Here is a 21,288-nt window from a genome sequence, read left to right on the forward strand (position 1 = left end):
CTTAGTTTAAGTGTGTGTGTATCGTCTCCAGTTACTATCACATTTTAATCACCTACCTACTCCAGGAACAAGGAGATTGTATTAAGTTCTCCACTTCATTAGATTTTTTTCCCTAACTTATTAGATGTATTTGATAATACTACTGTGACTTATTCACATGGATATATGATTTTCACCAAATATGTCTCACTTTATTAGATGCTTATACTTCATATATTTTTAATAGTGAACTATTTCACAAAACATACATTTTACCACCCATATCACTTGAATATAAAGGATCTATAAAGAGAAAAAGTGATTGGGCTTTCCGGGGTGCTGTGGTTTAATTCAGTTTTACAATCTCCCCTGTGTGGTTCTTAAAACAACTGTAGCTCATAAGTATTTATTGAGTGATTACCATGAGCAAGTTTCTCCTCAGAGTTTCAAAATCTTTGTATTCCTACATAGCAGATCAATTAAAAAATTTTTGTAGTTAATAATTCAGAGTTCTTATTTGGAGATTCCCAGGTAAGCAAGCCTGATGAAAAGTAAACATACACTCAAGAAGCTGACTGTGGTTCTGACTTCTGTTCTTTTTTTGGTCTATGGTAACTTTCATCCACAGTCCTACCTGGCTTTTCTGATTGGATTTTAAGTTTGATGTCAAATTAATGATGGTGTAATAATATTTACTTCATATACCTTCCTTTCTTATAACTGTAGCCTCAAAGTAATTCTGATCTCTGGCAACTACGTCAGCCTATATTTCTGGGATAAGGGGCTTATATGTGTTTATTTTAAAAGTTGCCTGTGGGACTTCCCTGCCAGTCTAGTGGTTAAGACTCTGTGATTCCAGTTCATGGAGTGTGGGTTTGATCCCTGGTCAGTAACTAAAATCCAGCCTGCTGCCTTATGCGGGGGGGAACCACCTCCCTGAATTGAAAACATCCAGGTTCAGGTGATTACTTTAAAGGTGTTCACTTATTTGCCCTCTTCATAGAACAGTGGTCTTCAGCCTTTAACATCAGTCTCTGGGGAGCTTTTGAAAAATGCAAATGCCTTGACTTTACCCAAGGCCAGATGCATTATAATATGGGAGGTGCAAAGGGTGAATGGGGTGTTTAGTGGAGTTTTTTGTTTTCTTTTAGAAGCATTACAGGTGATTTCTAGGGTAGAGCAGAATTCGACAGTTACTGCATTGTTGTTATTTAGTCACTCAGTCTGTCCCACTCTTTGCAACACCATGGACTGCAGCATGCCAGGCTTCCCTGTCCTTCGTGATCTCCCAGAGCTTGCTCGAGCTCATGTCCGTGATGCCATCCAACCATTGCATACTCTGTCATCCCCTTCTCCTCCTGCCCTCAATCTTTCCCAGCATCAGGGTCTTTTCTGATGAGTCAGTTCTTCCCATCAGGTGGCCAAAGTATTGGAGCTTCAGCTTCAGCATCAGTCCTTCCAATGAATATTCAGGGTTGATTTCCTTTAGGATTGACTGGTTTGATCTTCTTACAGTCCAAGGGACTCTCAAGAGTCTTCTCCAGCACCACAGTTCAAAAGCATCAATAATTTGGCGCTTAGCCTTCTTTATAGTCCAACTTTTACCATCATACATGACTACTGGAAAAACCATAACTTTGACTAGACAGACCTCTGTGGACAAGGTAATGTCTCTACGTTTTAATATGCTGTCTAGGTTGGCCATAGTTTTTCTTCCAAGGGGCAAGTGTCTTTTATTTTCATGCTGCAGTCACAATCTTCAGTGACTTTGGGACCCAAAAAATAAAGTCTATCACTGTTTCCATTCTTTCCCCATCTATTTGCCATGAAATGATGGGACCAGATGCCATGATCTTCATTTTTTGAATGTTGAGTTTTAAGCCAACTTGTTCACTCTCCTCTTTCACCTTCATCAGGAGGCTCTTTAGTTTCTGTTCGCTTTCTGCCATAAGGGTGGTGTCATCTGCATATCTGAGGTTATTGATATTTTTCCCAGCAACACTGATTCCAGCTTGTGCTTCTTCCAGCCCAGCATTCCTCATGATGTACTCCACACATTATAAGTTAAATAAGCAGGGTGACAATATACAGCCTTGACGTACTTCTGTCTCAATTTGGAATTACTGCATTAACCCTTGAATAACTTGTGATCAGGGACACTGTGTTATTACCCTCACATTCACCTGTCTAATGTAGTGCTCTGGATTAGTGATTCTATGAGGACTTGTCGAAAGAATGATGGGGCAGACATCCCCTATCTAGGGTCCCCACCCTTCGGGATCTAATAACGCCTGATGATCTGAGGTGGAGCTGATATAATAACAGTAGAAATAAAACACACAGTAAAGATAAGGCACTTGAATCATCCCCAAACCACCCCCCCTTACCACTCTGTGGGAAAATTGTCTTCCGTGAAACTGGTCCCTTGTGCCAGAAAGGTTGGGGACCACTGCCTTATCGTATGTGCACACACTTGTATCCTGAGTGATATCCAGCTGAGTCTAGTTCCAGGTTTAGTCATGTTGGTCTTCGTTTTCTTAGCACAGGTGCAGCCGTGAACAGCAGTGAGAGTCTCCCTCCTTCCTCATCCGTCAACGACATCTCCTCCATGTCCACTGACCAGACCCTGGCATCTGACACTGACAGCAGCCTGGAAGCCTCGGCAGGACCCCTGGGTTGTTGCAGGTGACTAGCCGCCTGCCTGCGAAACCCAGCGTTCTTCAGGAGATGATGTGATGGAACACACACGCAGACACTCACGCACACACGCAAACGCAGACACGCAATGACAAGAATGTGGCAAGGGAGAGAATCCAAGCCTAAAATTGAAACACATCTTTCAGCCTGCTTCTTCTGCAGAGTTCTGTATTGCAGCTAAGCCAAATGTATATTTAACTCCTAGTTGCTCTTGCTTTGGTATTCTTCCAATGATGCTTTTACTATGGAAAGCAAATCAAACACAATTAGAGAAGCCTTCTCCGTAAAGTGTAATTTTAATGGCTGCAGAACCAGTGACCTGTAACTGCCCTTTCAAATGGCATGACAAGGTGTGCAGTGGCCCCATCCAGCATGTGTGTCTCTATCTTGCATCTACCTGCTCCTATTGGCCTAGTCAGATGGATGTAGATACAGATCCGCATGTGTCTGTATTCATACAGCACCACTTACTTAGAGATGCTACTGTCAGTGTCCTCAGGGCTCTCCCAAGACATCACGCACTGGGGTACCACATGGTCCATTTCATGTGATCTATTACTCTGACATAAACCCATCTGTAATATATTGCCAGTATATAAGCTATTTAGTTTGTTAATTGATTAAGCTGTATGTCTTATAAGAAAATGTGTAAAGGGTGGAATATGGGGAGGGAGTGAGTTCTCTTGGACCCTTGAAGATGTAGCTTCCAAATCTGAACTGATTAAATGGCACCTGTAAACCAATTTGTAGAAAGAACATATGTGATGCTTATGTACAGTGCGGGGTGGGAGAGGGTGACAGTTTCCAGGTACTGAATGGTTTGGCCTTTAGAAGGAAGGTAGGCATAACAGCTGAGGGTCTTTTCTCGGTAGTGAGTGGGTAGGAGAGACTAGGGTAGTGTGGCTATGTGGGAGGAAGAACTAAAGGAGGTGTGACCCAGATTCTAGGGGACACCGACATTCCTGTTTTAGAAAGGAGACCCTCATTTGTCGTTTGCAAATTATGTGTCACAACTGAGAAGAGATTGGCAGCTTAGGGAGGCAGGGTTAGTGTGTCCATATCTGATGGGAACCCTTCTCTGAAAAAGAGTGGGGCTGCCTCTACATGGTATCCCAAACAAAAAATGAGTTTGCCTAGGCTATTTTTAGATTGTGGGTTGTGTTTTCCATGACTGTGCTATTTTCCAGGTTTATATCTTGTCAAGGTTTTATTTTGAGAAGAAATATTACTTCCCTCTTCTGGAAATAAAAAAAAAAAGATTACTTAAAAAAAAAAAAATACCCAAATCCCAGGGCGATCCTCAGGTTAGTATTTGAAAACATCCACAGACATTCCTCAGGGGTTTCCCCGACTCCTTAACGTGGCCAATGTCTCATGTTTATTTATTTTTTCATAAATTTCAACAATGCAAGAAGGGCTGATCATCTGAGTTTTGTACCACAAGTTGACATGACAGCAATAACTCTGCCCATAAGTTACTGCTGCTAAATATCTTTAGCAATAGAGTGTCTTAAAAGCCATGAAGCATTGATGTCAATGTTGAGCAAAATCTCCTGAATTTAGCTCAAAAATAAATGAAAGTGCTTTCCCAGGCACTTGAAGGAGGCACTGTGAAACATCCTGGTTCCATACAAGGTGAGACCAGGGTAACTTCTCAGCAATAACAGGACCAGGTCAACCCTTCTCCCCTTATTCACTCTAGTGAAGTATCCATCACAACTCTTTGCACTCTGACCATTTTGGTGCTCACCAATGTGGTGGTATTTCACCTGAAGAAGAAGTGAAACACACAGGATGGTTGGTTGAGTGTGAGATGACGGGCAAATGGAATCCCTCTGAAAACAGAGCAGACCAGAATGCCAGTGCTCTGAAAACTGCCTTAAACACAATGATAGGGGAGCCATATCTCTTCCTAAGCAATAGAATCAACTCCCACCATCGCTACAGGAGCAATGCTGCCATTTATAAGGGATTGCTTTATACCATAGATTTCATGACAAGAGATCATTTGTTCAAAACGGAGAGAAAAAATATTAGACTGTGCAGCTCGTCCCCTGGAACAGAAGTGGCCCAGTGTCTCTGTCTTGCCGCCCTTGTTTTTGGTTAATACTGCAGACAATCTGATCAGAAAAAGCTTCCACGTTCACATGAGTTCAGTCAGTTTTCTTTCTGTCACTCTCTCTCAACTCTCCCCCTCACGCCCCCACCCCCTTTGAAGTTTCTCTTCTTTGCATTTCTATTTCTTTGCTTATCTCCTTTGTCTGTGCTCTTCTCTTGCTATCCCTGCGGCCTCTCCCCTCCTGACTCTTTAACCCCATGGGATTAAGTGCAGAGTGCACGAAGCTGCTGAAAGAGAGAGAATCCAGGAAGAATTTCATCAGCCACCAAACGACATCAGGAGACAAAAGGAAATCTCCAGCCAGCATCTTCAAACCACTCAACAGTGAGACTCTCTCTCATGTATGTGGAAGTGATTTTTTTTTCCCACTCAGATGAAACCAGGCAAGAACTACCCAAAGTCCCTCCCAATACCTGCTACTTCCACTTGCTACTTCCTTCTCTAAACTTGACTAGTCTGGCCTCTCCTGTTGTCTCTTGGAAACAGGTTACCTCTAGCCAGAACTCCCTCCAGCCAAGGAAAAATGGAACAACCTTTATATTGAGATATCACGTATTACAAAGCAAGCTAAGGGTTAGCTTCTTGACAGCTTCTACAATTAATTGTCCTACATTATCAAAGCAACAGGAGATAGGCCAACAAAGAGAACCATCATTGCAAAAGTCCACCTGCCCTTCACAATCTTGGGTCCATTCTATTGGAGTCTCTTCAGGACGTGATTATTTGTTACCAGATCCACAGAACATACCATGTTCTGTACTGAGTCTTATTTTCTTGAAAAAACAAATATTTCTGGTACAGTCACCGTTCCTTCAAAAGGTCTCTCCTGCTTTTCAGGTATGGAAATGTCAGGTCACTCGAGGGAAAAGTGAAGTTCCTGCCTATGGTTGGGGTTCCTTTTGGAATATGAAGTTAGCCTGACTTTCCTTAAAGGGCAAGTAGTTTCATAGTGATCCTTCAAGAAATGTTTTGTAGTATTTTATAGGAGGGATAGTTACGTGTCCATGTGCAGGAGGAACTAGATTTTTGAGAGAGCTTGGCAAAACCACCACCACCACTTTGATATTTCTATATGTATTCTGTTGGCCAATGTGTTAAAAAAAGATACACTGACCTGATAACCAAATTTCTTCTTGTGGAATAAAAACTGATAATAATCTTGCATCTTCAAGAATCTGATGACTGAGCTTCGAGAGAATGTACCCCATAAGTGGACCAGGGCCTGGTCTGTTCCCTTCACTTGAAGTAAATTATTTAATTGAAGGCCAGGGAGCTGGATAGTTTTTTTCTCAATCTGTTATCATTATCAGAAAAATATTACCTAAGGATACTGATAGCAGCTGACTGGTAAATCAGAAAATAGGTCTTGACAAATAGAATAAGTAGAATAGGTGAGATTAGATAAATCCTTTTATGACTTGCCAGGGAGGAGGGATGCAGAATAAGCAAAACGGACTTTAAATTGTAAACAGTCATTGCAAAATCTAAATTATTCCAGATCTATTTCTATGTAATTCTCAACATATGATAATCTAAATCTTAGAAGCATTATGCTCTGTGTTGAATGCTATCAACCAGGTTAGCTGAAGAGAATTTATCTTGTATAGCTCAGAGAAAGGGATTAAATAGCCTGAGTAATCTTTGATTCTAACCACTTTGGGTCTGAAGAGAAATCTCCACCCTCTACCCTGCTCACAATACCCAACATGCGTATTTTCCACAGAGATTATTGAACCCAGAATGGAAACTCCTTTCTCTAAGAACAACAATCAACTTATAATGTACATAGTTACACTAATTATTTTCCATGTGGTTAAAATATAAGATTTTATCTCTTTTAGCACTTGGACAGTTCTTTTGCTGTCTGAAATGGCTCACTTTGACTCATTTCCTTGGTCAGCAAGCTGAAATGGAAGACCTCTGTATATGAACTCCTATACATCTAACTTTTGATTATGTGGGACCAATGGCCAGTATATCCTAATGGACAGAAATCTCCCACCCCTAGTTAGCACTGAAATGTTCACCTTGCCATGTATATCTTGCAACAAGACCTAACTTACACCTGCCTGTTAACTCTGCATGATTGGACTCCAAAGACTATTACAAATGATGAGAATTGTCCTGTGTCCCTGTTTATGAAATGGACTTAAAACACATTCATACACATCTCATGTTTACAGTTCTAGATCAACCCTGGAAAGCAAAACTAACGCACATCCAGTTTCTTTGCAAGGTCTTAGTGGTGAGAACTGAAAGTCAGCCTGATAGATCAAATGCACTTCAGTGATGTTTAATAAGGATTGAAATTATTGAAATCATTTGTGTCCTTTCTCACTCTTTTTCATTTTGTGTTTTTTTTTCCTTTTTTATTTTCAAAATGTTGGTGGAACAAGAGGGTGAATGGGGGGAGAGCTTTGGCTTTTTTGAACTCTTTGTAGGTGGATATGAAGTCAATAATATTGTGATTTCTGTTTCTTATGAACTATTAAAAAACAGAGCAAATCTGCTTCTAGTAACATAAAACCAAATCCAAACCCAGACTTTGTTGGAGTTTGCCTGTTGCTAACTGTTGTTGTGCTGCTCATTGTCTTGGGTTTTATGTCCTGACAGTAGCTCTGATGCATATCACATGATTTCATTGTGCAGTCTGATTGTGCCAGGGAATAAATAAGAAATGAGGAGTGACCTACTTTCTCACTTTGGGTAATGAGTGTGTAATACATGTGTGATCATGTAGAAAGCTCTACTTTCATTTGAGATTAGTTTCTTCTAAAAATAGCCTTCATTTCTGTCTGGAGATGTTGGTTGTACATCTACAACTCATCTAAGTTTCCTTTAAGGTATAAAATTGGTGAAGAGGGAAAAAATAATTTTCTGAGGGTATTAGGTGAGTAAAACAGGGTTAAATATCAGGTTAACTTATCAGAAGTCCTGATCAGTTTAGTCACTACTCAAGAGAGAGGTCAAAGTTGTTTTGTGTGTGTATGTGTGTGTCTACACAGTAGTCAACCTTACTCCTTGGTGAATTTATGATTTTATGTCTTGATAAGGTCACCAAACCCATGTTAAGCTGGAAACATCTGAAAAAGTTGAGGAATGGCCTTCTATTTCTGTAAATAAAATGTTTTATTTAACCAGCTAACTATTACAAAGAAAATCTGGAAGATAAACTTACTTATTCTTTTGAGTTAACACAATTTAACCTTTGATATAGGAGAAAAATAGAAACCAAAAGCCATTTGTTATCTCTGGCATAGCTTCTATTTTAAATCAGAGATCTTTACTCTGTTAATAAAATAAGTTTAAAAGTGGCCGAGTATAGGTACCTGAAAATACAATATTCAGAAGGGGAATCACATTCCATAAGACTGCTTATAGAAAGGATCAAAAGGAGTTATTGGTGCATACCAGGTGCCATGAAAAGTTACCAAATATGTGGGTCGTTTTGCCCACATTTACAGTGAGAGTAAAGATATCTTGAAAATTACCTTTCTTGCTTGTGCAGCAACCACCCTAGAAGGAGGATTCTGTCTGCTCAGCAGTTGCACTCGGTTATACTCAAGGCAGAGGTTTTTGACCTTAGGGATTTATCAGAAAGCTATTTGTTGCATGTCTTTCATCCCCGAATTTTGAAAGGCATGCCTGGAAGACATTTGCAAGTAGTAAAACACACTGAAAATGCTATTGTCTCAGATCAGTTCACGCCAGTGACCACTGAACATGGCATGTCATCTCCGCAGGTCCAGACTGAATTCGATCTGCTCATCCTTTTAGATCACTGTCTTCTCTTTTGTTACTGAAACAAACTGTAGACATGTACAGTTCCTAAGCACATGAAGCGTGATGGTACATACACAAGAATCAAACCCCACTTTGGAATTTCCCATCCTCTCTTGTCACATATTAAAGATCTGTTTATCATAGTATAAAACCCAATGTAAAATAAGTCTGAAATGCAATTTAGAAGATTCAAATTTTACTCCATGGTTCACTTCCTTGACACTGAACTTCCAGTTCTGTCCTTCCCTGGATCCTTGTCTATATTCCTTCTTTTTGCCCAATGATCCACATTGTCTGCAACTCAAAAGTAGATATAAAATGTTATTCATCTTAAAAACTCTCCACATTCTTCCTATTAAAGTGTATCTCTCACAATTTACTTTTCATGAACACTTTTATATTTGCATTTGTCAAAGGATTATTTATGAACCACTATACACAAAATCAATTTTTATAAACCAATAATATTTTACATGGACTAAGGAAACTATTGATATTAAAGTGCTTCCTTTGTAAAAGGAAGACTTTCAAAAAGCAATTGCTTCTTTTTTAATGTTAATACTCTGCAAACTTGGATTTGGTGCAAATCAAGCTCTCAGAAAATTGCTCTAAATTTCTAATTTAAATTCTGAGTTACATTCTCATGTGGCACATTCATTCAGTCCAAAGCCATTTGTTGAACATCTCTCTGTGTGTCCTTGGTAGGAGATAAATACAACATAGCTCTTATCTTCACAACTTCAGAGTAAATAAAGCTTAACAGTTTAAAAATAAGTGGTTAAAACAAAAAATCTTTAACTCATCTATTACTTTCTTTTAAAATAATAATGTGTTCAAATTAGTGGCATGATTTGAATGATTCCATTTTTATTATTCTCTTAAAGCAATGAAACACTGAATCTGCTTCTTTTGATGTTATCATTTTGTCTAATTGTACACAAGTACAATTAATGAAGGACTTCCCTGGTGACTCAGCTGTAAAGAATTCTGCCTACCAATGCAGGAGATGTGGGTTGGATCCCCGGGTTGGGAAGATCTCCTGGAGAAGGAAATGTCAACCCACTCCAGCATTCTTGCCTGGGAAATCCCATGGACAGAGGAGCCTGGGCACAGTCCATGGGGTGTCAAAAAGTTGGACAGGACTTAGCAACTAAACAACAACAACAAACAAATTTCAGTCTCCAGAAAAAGGGAGAAATGTGATGGCATTTTGACACCTTGCCAATGACTTATAATATTTGTATCCTGGGGGGAAATAGATAAGAAGTTCAGAGGCTAAAAAACAACAACAAAAATAGCATGGATGCTTTTTGCTACATAATATAAAATTCATTTTGATACATGTTTCTTCCTAGAGCTATTGGGCCTGAATGCTGAGGTTGAGGCTCATATTTCAAAATATCCAAATGAGTAAATAACATCACAGCAGATACTGGAGTCTCTCTGCAGTGATGCTCTCATAGGAAGCCAAATCTTTGAAATTTGTTCAGTCTGTGGGGGTTGTTGGAGCCCTAAAATAAGTTAAGGTAGATTTTAGTCATTTGTTATTTTCTGTTAGAAACTCCAACTCAGAACATCACTGAATATGTGAACCAGGAACTTGACATTGAATTCTGAACATTCAATCACTGCCACAGATATTGATTAAGTACTTCAGTCTTCCCATGACTGCTCTATGCACACTGCAAAAGTGAAAATGAAAGTCATTCAGTCGTGTCTGACTCTTTGCAACCCCATGAACTATACAGTCCATGGAATTCTCCAGTCCAGAATACTGGAGTGGGTAGCCTTTCCCTTCTCCAGGGGATCTTCCCAGTCCAGGGATTGAACCCAGGTCTCCCACATTGTGGACAGATTCTTTACTCGCTGAGCCACAAGGGAAGCCCAGGAATACTGGAGTGGGCAGCCTGTCCCTTCTCCTGCGGATCTTTCTAACCCAGGGATTGAACTGGGGTCTCCGGCATTGCAGGTGGATTCTTTACCAACTGAGCTAGGAGGGAAGCTCAAGGTCTTGGATAGCATTAAGAAAACAGACAGAGTAGTTAAAAGGATAAGGTGCGATAAGGAGTATCATTTGGATGAGGTGATCAGGGCAAGGTTCTCAGAAGAGGTGATATTTAAGCAAAGACCTGAATAAAGTGAGGGAATGAGTCATATTAATATCTGAGGGACAAGCAAGTTCAGAGGCCTTGGAGTAAGAGCTTTTGTGTATATAAAGAACGACAGTCTTGTGAATAAAGGGCTTCCCCGGTGACTCAGTGGTAAAGAATCTGCCTGGCCAATTCAGGAGACTGGGGAGATGTGGGTTTGATCCCTGGATCACGAAGATCTCTAGGAGGAGGAAGTGGCAGCCCACTCCAGTATTCTCACCAGGAAAACTCCATGGACAGAGGAGCCTGGTGGACTGCAGTCTAGGGAGTCTCAAAGTGTCGGACAAAATTGAGCACACACTGCCTTTTATGAATAAAGCAGAATGGACAAGAGAAGTGTGATAATAAATGAAATTGGAGAGGTAGAAAGAGTCAGAGCTTGGCAAGATCTTGGGATTTGATTCTATCATGGGAAGATGATGGATAGATTGGAGCAAGGAAATGCCATACCATTTCTTTTTAAAAAGGATCTCCCTTGCTACTGAGTAGAGAGAGGAGGTCAAGAAAAAAGATAAGAATGGAAACAAAGAATCCATTGTAAGGTGTATCAGGAATCCCAAACGACATGATGGAGCTTGGGCTAAGAAGAGCTGGTGCTGAGAAGCAGTTGGAGTCAGAATCTAATTAAGGATACATTGTTAAGGTATAGTTGACAAGATCTGATCTGCTGATGGATTGAAATGTGATATGGAAGAAAGAGATCAAGGAATGACTGTATTTTTAAGAAATCTAAACCACAAGGTAAGTGATGGTGCAGTTGACTGAGAACGATGGGTTAGAAGCATATTTGTGAAGAAATTCACGTTTGCTGTTGGAAATATCAGTTTATGATTCGATGTTCATGTGAAATAGCTGGAGTATCTATGAGGTTGCAGGTAGGGAAGAAGTTGAGCTGAAACATAAATTTGAGAGTCACCAGTTTATAAGTGTTCATTGAAAGAAAGAGATTATATGAGACCCTTAAGAGGCTGAAAATAGATAAAGAAGAAGAGTCCAAAGATGAATGCACCTCTTGTTCCAGCATACAGAAATCAGGAACAGGAGTGTGTTCTAAGGAATGTCTAGTGAAGCAGAGGGAAAACCAGGAACACGTGCTGTCCTGGAAGCCAAAGAAAGTGTTTCAAAAATGAGGGAGTGGGCACCATGGACAGTGCCACTGAGCAGCTGAGATGGAGATGGAAGACTGACAATTGGACTTGATTTTATGAAGGTCATGGCTGACCTTGACTACTGCAGTTTCTCTGCAATTTTGAGCAAGAAAGCATGATTCCACTGAGTTCAAGAGAACATGGGAAGTGAGAAATTAGAAATGAGGTCAGAAAATTCAAGTTTTTTTTTTCCTGAAAAGTAGAAGCAAAAGAGTGATGTTGAAATTAGACCTAAAGATAAGGTGAAAGGATTTTTTAAAGTTACTAAAGTGTAAGTGTGTGTGTGTGGGCTTAATATTTAAGAGCAAAATATCTAATGCAAGAGAGGAAGAATATCTATTTGAAGGAGCAATATTCTGGAAAAGGAGAGGTGTGCTCTCAAAGAGGAATCATTGGCCTGGGTGGAGCAGGCAGCATGGTTTTTGGAACAAGAGCTAAGATGGTGTGTACATTGCAGGTGTAAGTTCTCTGGTAGATATGATGACGAAGCATTAAAATGGGGACTTCCTAGTCATAAGAGGTAAAAACTTCACCTTCCAATGCAGGGGGTATGGGTTTGATCTCTGGTTGCGGGGAGCTAGGATCTCACGTGCCTTGTGGATTTTTTTTTTTCCTCAGTAAAAAGAGGCTATCAGTAAGTAAGGTTATATAAGTAAGATTATCAGCTGAATATGAGGATAGAAAGAGCTTATGGGGCTTATGAAGTGTGAAATAGACCTTAAAAATTACAAAGATAAGTTACTGGGCAGCAATGAGAGACAAATGAGCCATTTTTATATAAGGTAGACAAGTCAATCAGTGGCCTTCTGCCCTTCAGCCATGTTTAGTTTTTTAGATGAAGGTTAGGAGGAAGCAGGAATTGGATTTAGCCAAAGTTGAGTTATTTTCTTTTCTTCCCAGATGAGTGGAGTGGTGGAAGGGAAGATGAAGGAATTTGAGAGTGGAGTGTGTGTGAGCGCATGCTCAGTCATGTCCGACTCTTTGGCACCCCATGAGCTGTAGCCCACCAGGATCCTTGGTCCATGGAATTTCCCAGGCAGGAATACTGGGATAGGTGGCCATTTCCTACTCCAAGAAATAAATATGATGGAGAACCACAGAAGCTAAGTTGGTCAAGGAGGGAAGCAATGACATGAGGGATGACATGAAGGGATAATAATCTGTGAAAGTTTAGGCAAGTCCATGTCTGTGAATACTTTGGAAGTATTCAAGAACTATTGGAGTGATAGTGCTAAAAGGAGCTACCTAGAAAGAAAAGAGGTGATGTTCAGAGAGTGGATGCTTGGTATAGATATTTTGGTGATGGTGCAGCTATTGTTAGACTGTATATTATCACCTCATTTATTTAACTTGTATGCAGAGTACATCATATGAAATGCTAGGTTGAGAGTCCCTTGAACTGCAACGAGATCAAACCAGTAAATCCTAAGGAAATCACTCTGAATATTCACTGGAAAGACTGATGCTGAAGCTGAAGCTCCAATAATTTGACCATCTGATGTGAAGAGCTAACTCATTAGAAATGACCCTGATGCTAGGAAAGATTGAGGGCAGGAGAAGAAGGGGATCACAGAGGAAGAGATGATTAGGTAGCATCATTGAGTCAATGAACTTAATTTGATCAAACCCTGGGAGATAGTGAAGGACAAGGAAGCCTGGCATGCTGAAGTTCATGGGGTCACTGTGTCAGACATGACTCAGCTACCCAAGAACAGCAACAATTTTTTGTAATGCCATGGTGTGAGGTCAACCTTGGGCACAGGTGGCTGATGTTTGGGCAAAGGAGAGTAAGATTTTTCAGGACCAAGTAGGTCAAGGAGCTGCATGGCCAGGTTGGTGTATGACAGAGAAGTAGAAGTGAGCACAAACAACTGATTAGATGCTAAAAATACTCTTTCATGTGACATGTGCTTCCAAGGAGGTTCTTAGGGAGGTGAGAAGATTGACGCTCTGAAAGTAGCAATAAAAAGCAAAGAGAGACCTTCCTCTCCGTCAGGCTAATGATAATTGTGGGAATTATCATTTGTGCTGAATTGTGTTATGTAAAGGAAAACTAGGCCATCCTGGAGAGGGCTGCAGAACAGCCATGTCTTTAGGATATAACTGCTTCAGGAAAGATGTAGAGGAGATGCTGGCAGATCTAGAAGGTGTAATGGAAAGGTTGGGAAATGGGGGAGGGATCAGAGTTTGAAGCAAATGTGGGAATGTGCTGAGCAAGATGGGGATGAGCTCACAGGTGGAGACAAGCGACATGGACCATTAGATACTTTGACAAAAAGTTACAAGGGTGAGGGCTTCCTAGGTGGCCCATCAGTATCCACCTGCCAATGCAGGAGTTGTGGGTTCAATCCCTGGGTCAGGAAGATCCCCTGAAGAAGGAAATGGCAACCCCCTCCAAGAATTCTTGCCTGGGAAATCCCATGGACAGAGGAACCTGGCAGGCTATAGTCCATAGGGTCACGAAAGAGTCAGACATGACTGGGAAACTAAACAACAACAGAGGGTGAGTGTGGTGGCCTGACCTGGGGATGACTTTGGTGTGTGGTACATAATCAATTCTAATGATTCTTGTGGAGGCAGGAAACGTGTTTGTTGGGAGGAGAGGGCTAGGATGGACTTGGTGTTTTCACAGATTCTTTAAGGGCTCCCCTCAGAGCCAAGAGATAGCTTTGCTCCAAGAAAATAGTCCAATCTGACTCCTCACTCAAACAATTCATTATTATCCTGTTACCTGTACTCTCCACTTAAGAAAGGGACCCCCTAATATAAAACAAAAGGACTCCTACCTGTGTGGGCTGGTCTCACCTGGACTTGACCCTCGAGGGTCTATGATGATAGCAGGTACACATAGTCCATAAATGAAAAAATGTTGTTCAGCCCTGGACCTGAGCCATAAATGGGATGTTAAACAACACACTTTTCATTGGCTAAACTTTCCCCTTAAAGCTCTAGAGTAGGCCCAGTCAAGTCAGGCTGCCCGGGAAACTGTTCGTTATCCAAGTCACTTGGCAACAAGAGGCCCTTCAGCTGGGCAGTGCTAACCCTTGGCTCATTTCCCACTGGTGCCATTAAGAAGACTATAAAGAGAATAATGAAAGAGACCCATGGGAACCACTGATCCAGCACTCTTTCCCTGTGGTTTGTGAATTCAAACAAGGCAAAACACTTCACACACCCTGGCTGCTTCCTTTGAATAAAAGAGTAGAAGCCGCCCGGGACCTAAGTGTGTTTTTAAGTCTCCCAGGGTGCAAGTAGGTTGTTAGGTTGATGGCCACCTTGATGGCACAGGCTGGATAGGTCATCTTGTGTCTTTGAAAAGGCTCCCTCCCTAGAGTCTATAACACAAGCACCTTTGTACATGCTATTTCACATGTGCTCCAGGGAGATCTTGGCCCCAAACTGCCTCCCTGTCTGATTACCTCCAACTCATCCTTCAGGGCTCATGTCAAAGCCATGGCTCTGCAATGCCTTGTCCAGCCTCATCTCTGTGATCTTTTAACATCTGCAATACATCTCATGTGGTAATTATTGTAAACTAGGCTGAGCAATGAAGAAATGATGCTTTTGAACTGTGGTGCTGGAAAAGACTCTTGAGAGTTGCAAGTAGATCAAACTAATCAGTCCTAAAGGAAATCAACCCTGAATAGTCATTTAGAAGGGCTGTTGCTGAAGCTCCGATACTTTAGCCACCTGATGCAAAGAGCCGATTCACTGGAAAAGACCCTGATGCTGGGAAAGATTGAAGGTAAAAGGAGAAGCGGGTGGCAGAAGATGAGATGGTTAGGCAGCATCACTGACTCAATGGACATGTTGTTGTTCAGTCACTAAGTTGCGTCTGACTCTTTGCGACCCCATGAACTGCAACGCGGCAGGCTTTCCTGTCCTTCAGTATCTCCTGGGGTTTGCTCAGATTCATGTGACTCTGAGCAAACTCTGGGAGATAGTGAAGACAGAGGGGCCTGGCATGCTGCAGTCCATGGAGTCACGAAGAATCGGACCTGACTTAACAATTGAAAAGCAACAAGGTATCCCAGGGCACCTAGCCTCCTGCTAGGCTAGAATGTGGAATCCTTCAATGAATATTCGCTAACGGTGATGCTGATATGACTGTAGGCATGTTCACTGGCCCACATCCCTAGGCACTTTTGCTGTATTTTACCTAATACATTTAATGCTTATTGTCTTCCTCAGTGTCCACATAGACAAAACTGATGCAGGACAGTTACAGGTGGTTATTTAGATATTATTCCCAGATCATGGATATAACATGGATATATATATAATTCTGAATAGAAAGGATGCTTTTAGCTTGCCTCTCTCTTGTCATCAGTCTCTGGCAGACCATCCGAGAAAAGGTAAAATTTAGAGTCCTTGAGACAGGGGCACAATTACACCCTCTGCTGCTGTGCATGCTAGTGTTTCATTGCTGGTCAGTTTCCCAAGGCCAGAATCCAGCTATGAGCTCCAGAAGCATCCTTTCAACAATTTGGAGTAATTTGGGGGCTGACAGCTACTGTTTATAGAACACTTACTACATGCCAAATACTGTACTAATCACTTATTCATGCCTCAAAAATATCCAATAAGGAAAAGACACTATTATTATCCCTGTTTTACATAAAAACAAACAGGCTTACAGACTTGATGCAACTTCCTTTAAGCTTATAAGCTGCAGAGCTGGGATTATGATCCAGGTCTCTGAATGCAAAAGTTCATGCATTTTCTCTTCTAGGATGCTACACCAAGAGGGCACACATCTGCAATGTGAGGAACACTGGGGTTTGTGTTCGGCTCCTTGGGGTTCACTGGTGGCTCAGCGGTAAAGAACCCACCTGCCAATGCAGGAGGCATGGGTTTGATCCCTGGGTCCAAAAGGTGCCCTGGAGAAGGAAATGATAGCCCATCCCAATATTCTTGCCTGGAGAATCCCATGAACAGAGGAGCCTGGCGGGCTACAGTTCATGGGTTGGAAACAGTTGGACATTACTTAACAACTAAACAACCACCTCAATCTAGGCTGAGCACTGAAGAATGGATGCTTTCGAACTGTGGTGCTGGAAAAGACTCTTGAGAGTTCCTAGGACTGCAAGTAGATCAAACCAAACAGTTCTAAAGGAAATCAACTGAACAATAACCACAGTCTTTAATCCGCACCTGCATTTCCAATGAGAGATAATTATATCATTAAAATTATGGCAGTATTAATTATATTAATTTTATAACATCATATTAATTATATCTTTAAAAAGAGATTTAAACTCTCTTACCTAACATTGATCTAATTTTGTAAAAGGAATCCTCAGCTTGTGGATAAATTGAAATGACATTATTTAAATTCCATGTGGAGTTTTTAGTCACTTCATGATAAATTTACATATAAAATCTACACTTTAGTTAGCTTGATGGCATGGGCATTTCTATTTTAAATGTTCACTAAAGGATACACAGCCATATAGTTTGATGAGTAAAATCAATACTATAGACTCAACACTTGGAAGAAAATCTTTTTTCCTGAGCTCATAATGTAAAACTCATCACAGCTGTCTAAAGAGTTTTAAAGAAGTGTCTGCAGAATGTAGCAAATACTTCCTGTTTATTTCCAATTTATTCTTATGTCAATTTGCCATTGATATCTTTCTAGGCTTTCAGCTGAATTAATATAAGAACCAATAGAAATCCAGATGAACAAGCTGCTCATGGCATGCATTGACTGAAGATTGTCATTACAGAGATTTATAATTAAAATTAATAACAGTATCCCTTATAAAGCAAAGACCAAATTTATTGCTAACTCTCCATGCTGGTACTCCGTGGCATAATAATGGTGGTGAGTGTGTGTGCTCAGTTGCACTGAGCTTCTAGACCCCATGGACTGTAGCCCACCAGGCTCCTCTGTGCATGAAATTTTCCAGGCAAGAATACCGGAGTGGTTTGCCATTTCCTACTCTAGGGGATCTTCCCAACCCAGGGATCAAATCTACATCTCTTGCATCTTCTGCATTGGCAGGCAGAATTCTTTACCATTGTGTCACCTGGGAAGTCCAGTGACGATGGAGGGAGAGGCACTTAAAATCAATACGATATCTTTCTGCTGCCTTAAGAAATTCCATTTATCAATAGAGCTATCAATCAAGGTATGTGGCAGGCACTTGGGTAGGCACAGGGCACATCACCTCAAAGTAAGAGAGTTATTGTCTCCACTTTATAGATGAAAAAACTAAGGCTCAAAGGTTAAATGACTTTTCATTATTTTGCATCTTGCCTAAGGCATAGTCAGTCCAGTTCAGTTCAGTTGCTCAGTCACATCTGCCTCTTTGCAACCCCATGGACTGGAGCTCACCAGGCTTCCTTGTTCATCACCAACTCCTGGAGCTTGCTCAAACTCATGTTCATAGAGTCAGTGATGACATCCAACCATCTCATCCTCTGCCGTCCCCTTCTCCTCCTGATTTCAACCTTTCCCAGCATCAGGGTCTTTTCTAAATAGTCAGTTCTTTGCATCAGGTGGCCAAAGTATTGGAGCTTCAGCTTCGGCATCAGTCCCTCCAATGAATATCGAGGACTGATTTCTTTTAGGATGGACTGGTTGGATCTCCTTGCAGTCCAAGGGAGTCACAAGAGTCTGCTCCAACACCACCATTCAAAAGCATCAATTCTTTGGTGCTCAGCTCTCTTTATGGTCCAACTCTCACATCCATACATGACTACTGGAAAAACCATAGCTTTGACTAGAGGGACTTTTTTTGGCAAAGTAATGTCTCTGCTTTTTAATATGCTGTCTAATTTGGTCACAGCTTTTCTTCCAAGGAACAGGCATCTTTTAATTTCATGACTGCAGTCACCATCTGCAATGATTTTGGAGCCCAAGGAAACAGCCCAGTCTCCATTGTTTCCCCATCTATTAGCCATGAAGTGATGGGACCAGATGCCATGACCTTCATTTTTTGAATATTGAGTTTTAAGCCAGCTTTTTCATTCTCCTCTTTCACCTTCATCAAGAGGCTCTTTTGTTTCCCTTTGCTTTCTGCCATAAGGGTGGTGTCATCTGCATATCTGAGGTTAGTGATATTTCTCCCAGCAATCTTGATTCCAGCTTGTGCTTCATTCAGCCTGGCATTTCGCATGATGTACTCTGCATATAAGTTAAATAAGCAGGGTGACAAACAATATACAGACTTGAAGTACTCCTTTCCCAATTTCCAACCAGTACATTGTTCCATGTTCAGTTCTAGCTGTTAATGTTTACTTTTGTCTGGTTCTCAGTTTCCTGCAATTACCATTCCACTTTGCTGCTTCCTTAAGTGCTTTTTAACTTGGTGAAGAAAACAATCAGAGATGGAAAAGGGTAAAAGAGATATATACAAATTGGGAGTGCAAAGATAACTAACCCTGCATTGAGATCTTAGGAAGCTTTAGAGGGGAGCTGACATTTGATGAGAAATGCTGGGCTGGATGAAGCACAAGCTGGAATCAAGATTGCCAGGAGAAATATCAATAACCTCAGATATGCAGATGACACCACCCTTATGGTAGAAAGCGAAGAAGAACTAAAGAGCCTCTTGATGAAAGTCAACAGGGAGAATGAAAAAGTTGGCTTAAAACTCAAGATTCAGAAAACTAAGATCATGGCATCCGGTCCCATCACTTCATGGCAAATAGATGGGGAAACAGTGGAAACAGTGGCAGACTTTATTTTGGGAGGTTCCAAAATCACTGCAGATGGTGACTGCAGCCATGAAATTAAAAGACAATTACTCCTTGGAAGAAAAGTTATGACCAACCTAGATAGCATATTAAAAAGCAGAGACATTACTTTGTCAACAAAGGTCTGTCTAGTCAAGGCTATGTCATGTACGGATGTTTGAGTTAGACCATAAAGAGAGCTGAGTGCCAAAGAACTGATTCTTTTGAACTGTGGTGTTGGAGAAGACTCTTGAGAGTCCCTTGGACTGCAAGGAGATCAAACCAGTCCATCAGAAAGGAAATCAGTCCTGAATATTCATTAGAAGGATGGATGCTAAAGCTGAAACTCCAATACTTTGGCTACCTGATCTGATGAACTGACTCATTTGAAAAGATCCTGATGCTGGGAAAGTTTGAAGACAGGAAGAGAAGAGGATGACAGAGGATGAGATGGTTGGATGGCATCACCAACTCAGTAGACATGAATTTGAGTAAACACCGGGAGTTGGTGATGGACAGGGAGGCTTGGTGTGCTGCAGTCCATGGGGTCACAAAGGGTGGGACACAACTGAGAGACTGAACTGAACTGAACTGACATTTGATTTGGCAAAAAAAAAAAACCCCACAAAAAAACAAAAACGAAAAAACACATGGTTGATGTGTGCCAGATAGAAGGGTGGCAGTCACGATGGGCACAATGATAGAAGGTGGAGGGACTTTGTGGGTGGTCCAGTATTAAGACTTTGCCTTTCAATGCAGGGGGAGCAGGTTTGAGCCTTGGTGAGGAGTCTAAGATCCCATCTGCCTTATGGCCAAGAAACCAAAACAAAAACAAACAATATTGTAAAACCTCAATAAAGGCTTTAAAAATGGTCCATAAAAAAAAGAATCTTAAAGAAAAAGAAGGTGGAAAGTTCCAGGTGCATGAGACAGCATTGCAGGTATGGGGGGAAGTGGCAGGATCTGAGAATGAAACTGCAGGTTAGAGTCATACATACTCTGTGAGGGGCATTTGACTGTTATTAAAAAGGATACAATGGTCAGAAGGATGACTTAGGAAGAGCAGTCTGCAAATGTAATACCAGAACACAAGGGACTGGGTTAGATGTTTTCATCAAGACATGGGCAGAAATTAATCAAAGAGAGCAGATGAAAAAGGCGAGGATGGGTGGACTAGACAGTACTTGGTGAGTGAATGTAAGCATGAAGAGAGGGTATAGTAGAGATAAATTCCAGTTAACATTGATGGAGTCCTTCCTGTATACTAGGTACTGTGCTCAGCCTGATATAAGCTACCTTGCTGAAACCACATAAGTCTATGAGAGCAGTATTTTTATTATGCCCACCCATTCTACAGATGAAAAAAAGAGATGCACAGAAGATTTAGTATCAACTGGAAAATTGGAAAAAATTTGAACACGGGCTGTTTGCATAGTCTTTGATTTTTACTCTTGTATAATACAGCTTCCTGTAAGAGTCTGTGGTTTTTGTTAACTAAGGCAGGGACTTGGGAAAAGATGAAAAGGTAAGAGATCATTTTTGCACATTTCACATTTGAATTTTTTATAGGATATCCAGGTAGGAGTATCTTGCTAAAGAATTAAAAAGAGAGAGAACAGGGAACTACAGATAAAGGAAGTATTGCTACAGAGACGGTGGTTGATACCAAAGGACTACAAAAGCTTGCTGAGTGTAAGTATATAAACAAAGGAGCACAGTGACAAGAACA

The 21,288-nt window shown here is 41.0% G+C and overlaps 1 protein-coding gene across 9 annotated transcripts in view; it reads left to right on the forward strand.

Moving 5' to 3' along the window:
• MAPK10 (mitogen-activated protein kinase 10) overlaps positions 1 to 3,419 on the forward strand; it is a 589,148-nt gene extending 585,729 nt beyond the window's left edge. For 8 of the 9 annotated variants that reach the window (XM_020902101.2, XM_020902102.2, XM_020902100.2 and 5 more), the window contains one exon: positions 2,526 to 3,419. In XM_020902101.2, coding sequence (XP_020757760.1) covers positions 2,526 to 2,668 — 143 coding nt within the window. In that variant the 3' untranslated portion in view covers positions 2,669 to 3,419. Of the gene's footprint in view, positions 1 to 2,520 lie in introns of all 9 variants that reach the window. The other variant, XM_020902105.2, reaches the window with a different exon arrangement.
• Positions 3,420 to 21,288: the final 17,869 nt, after the last annotated feature.

This window comes from Odocoileus virginianus, chromosome 29 (assembly GCF_023699985.2).
Source record: "Odocoileus virginianus isolate 20LAN1187 ecotype Illinois chromosome 29, Ovbor_1.2, whole genome shotgun sequence".
Classification (NCBI taxonomy): Eukaryota; Metazoa; Chordata; class Mammalia; order Artiodactyla; family Cervidae; genus Odocoileus; species Odocoileus virginianus.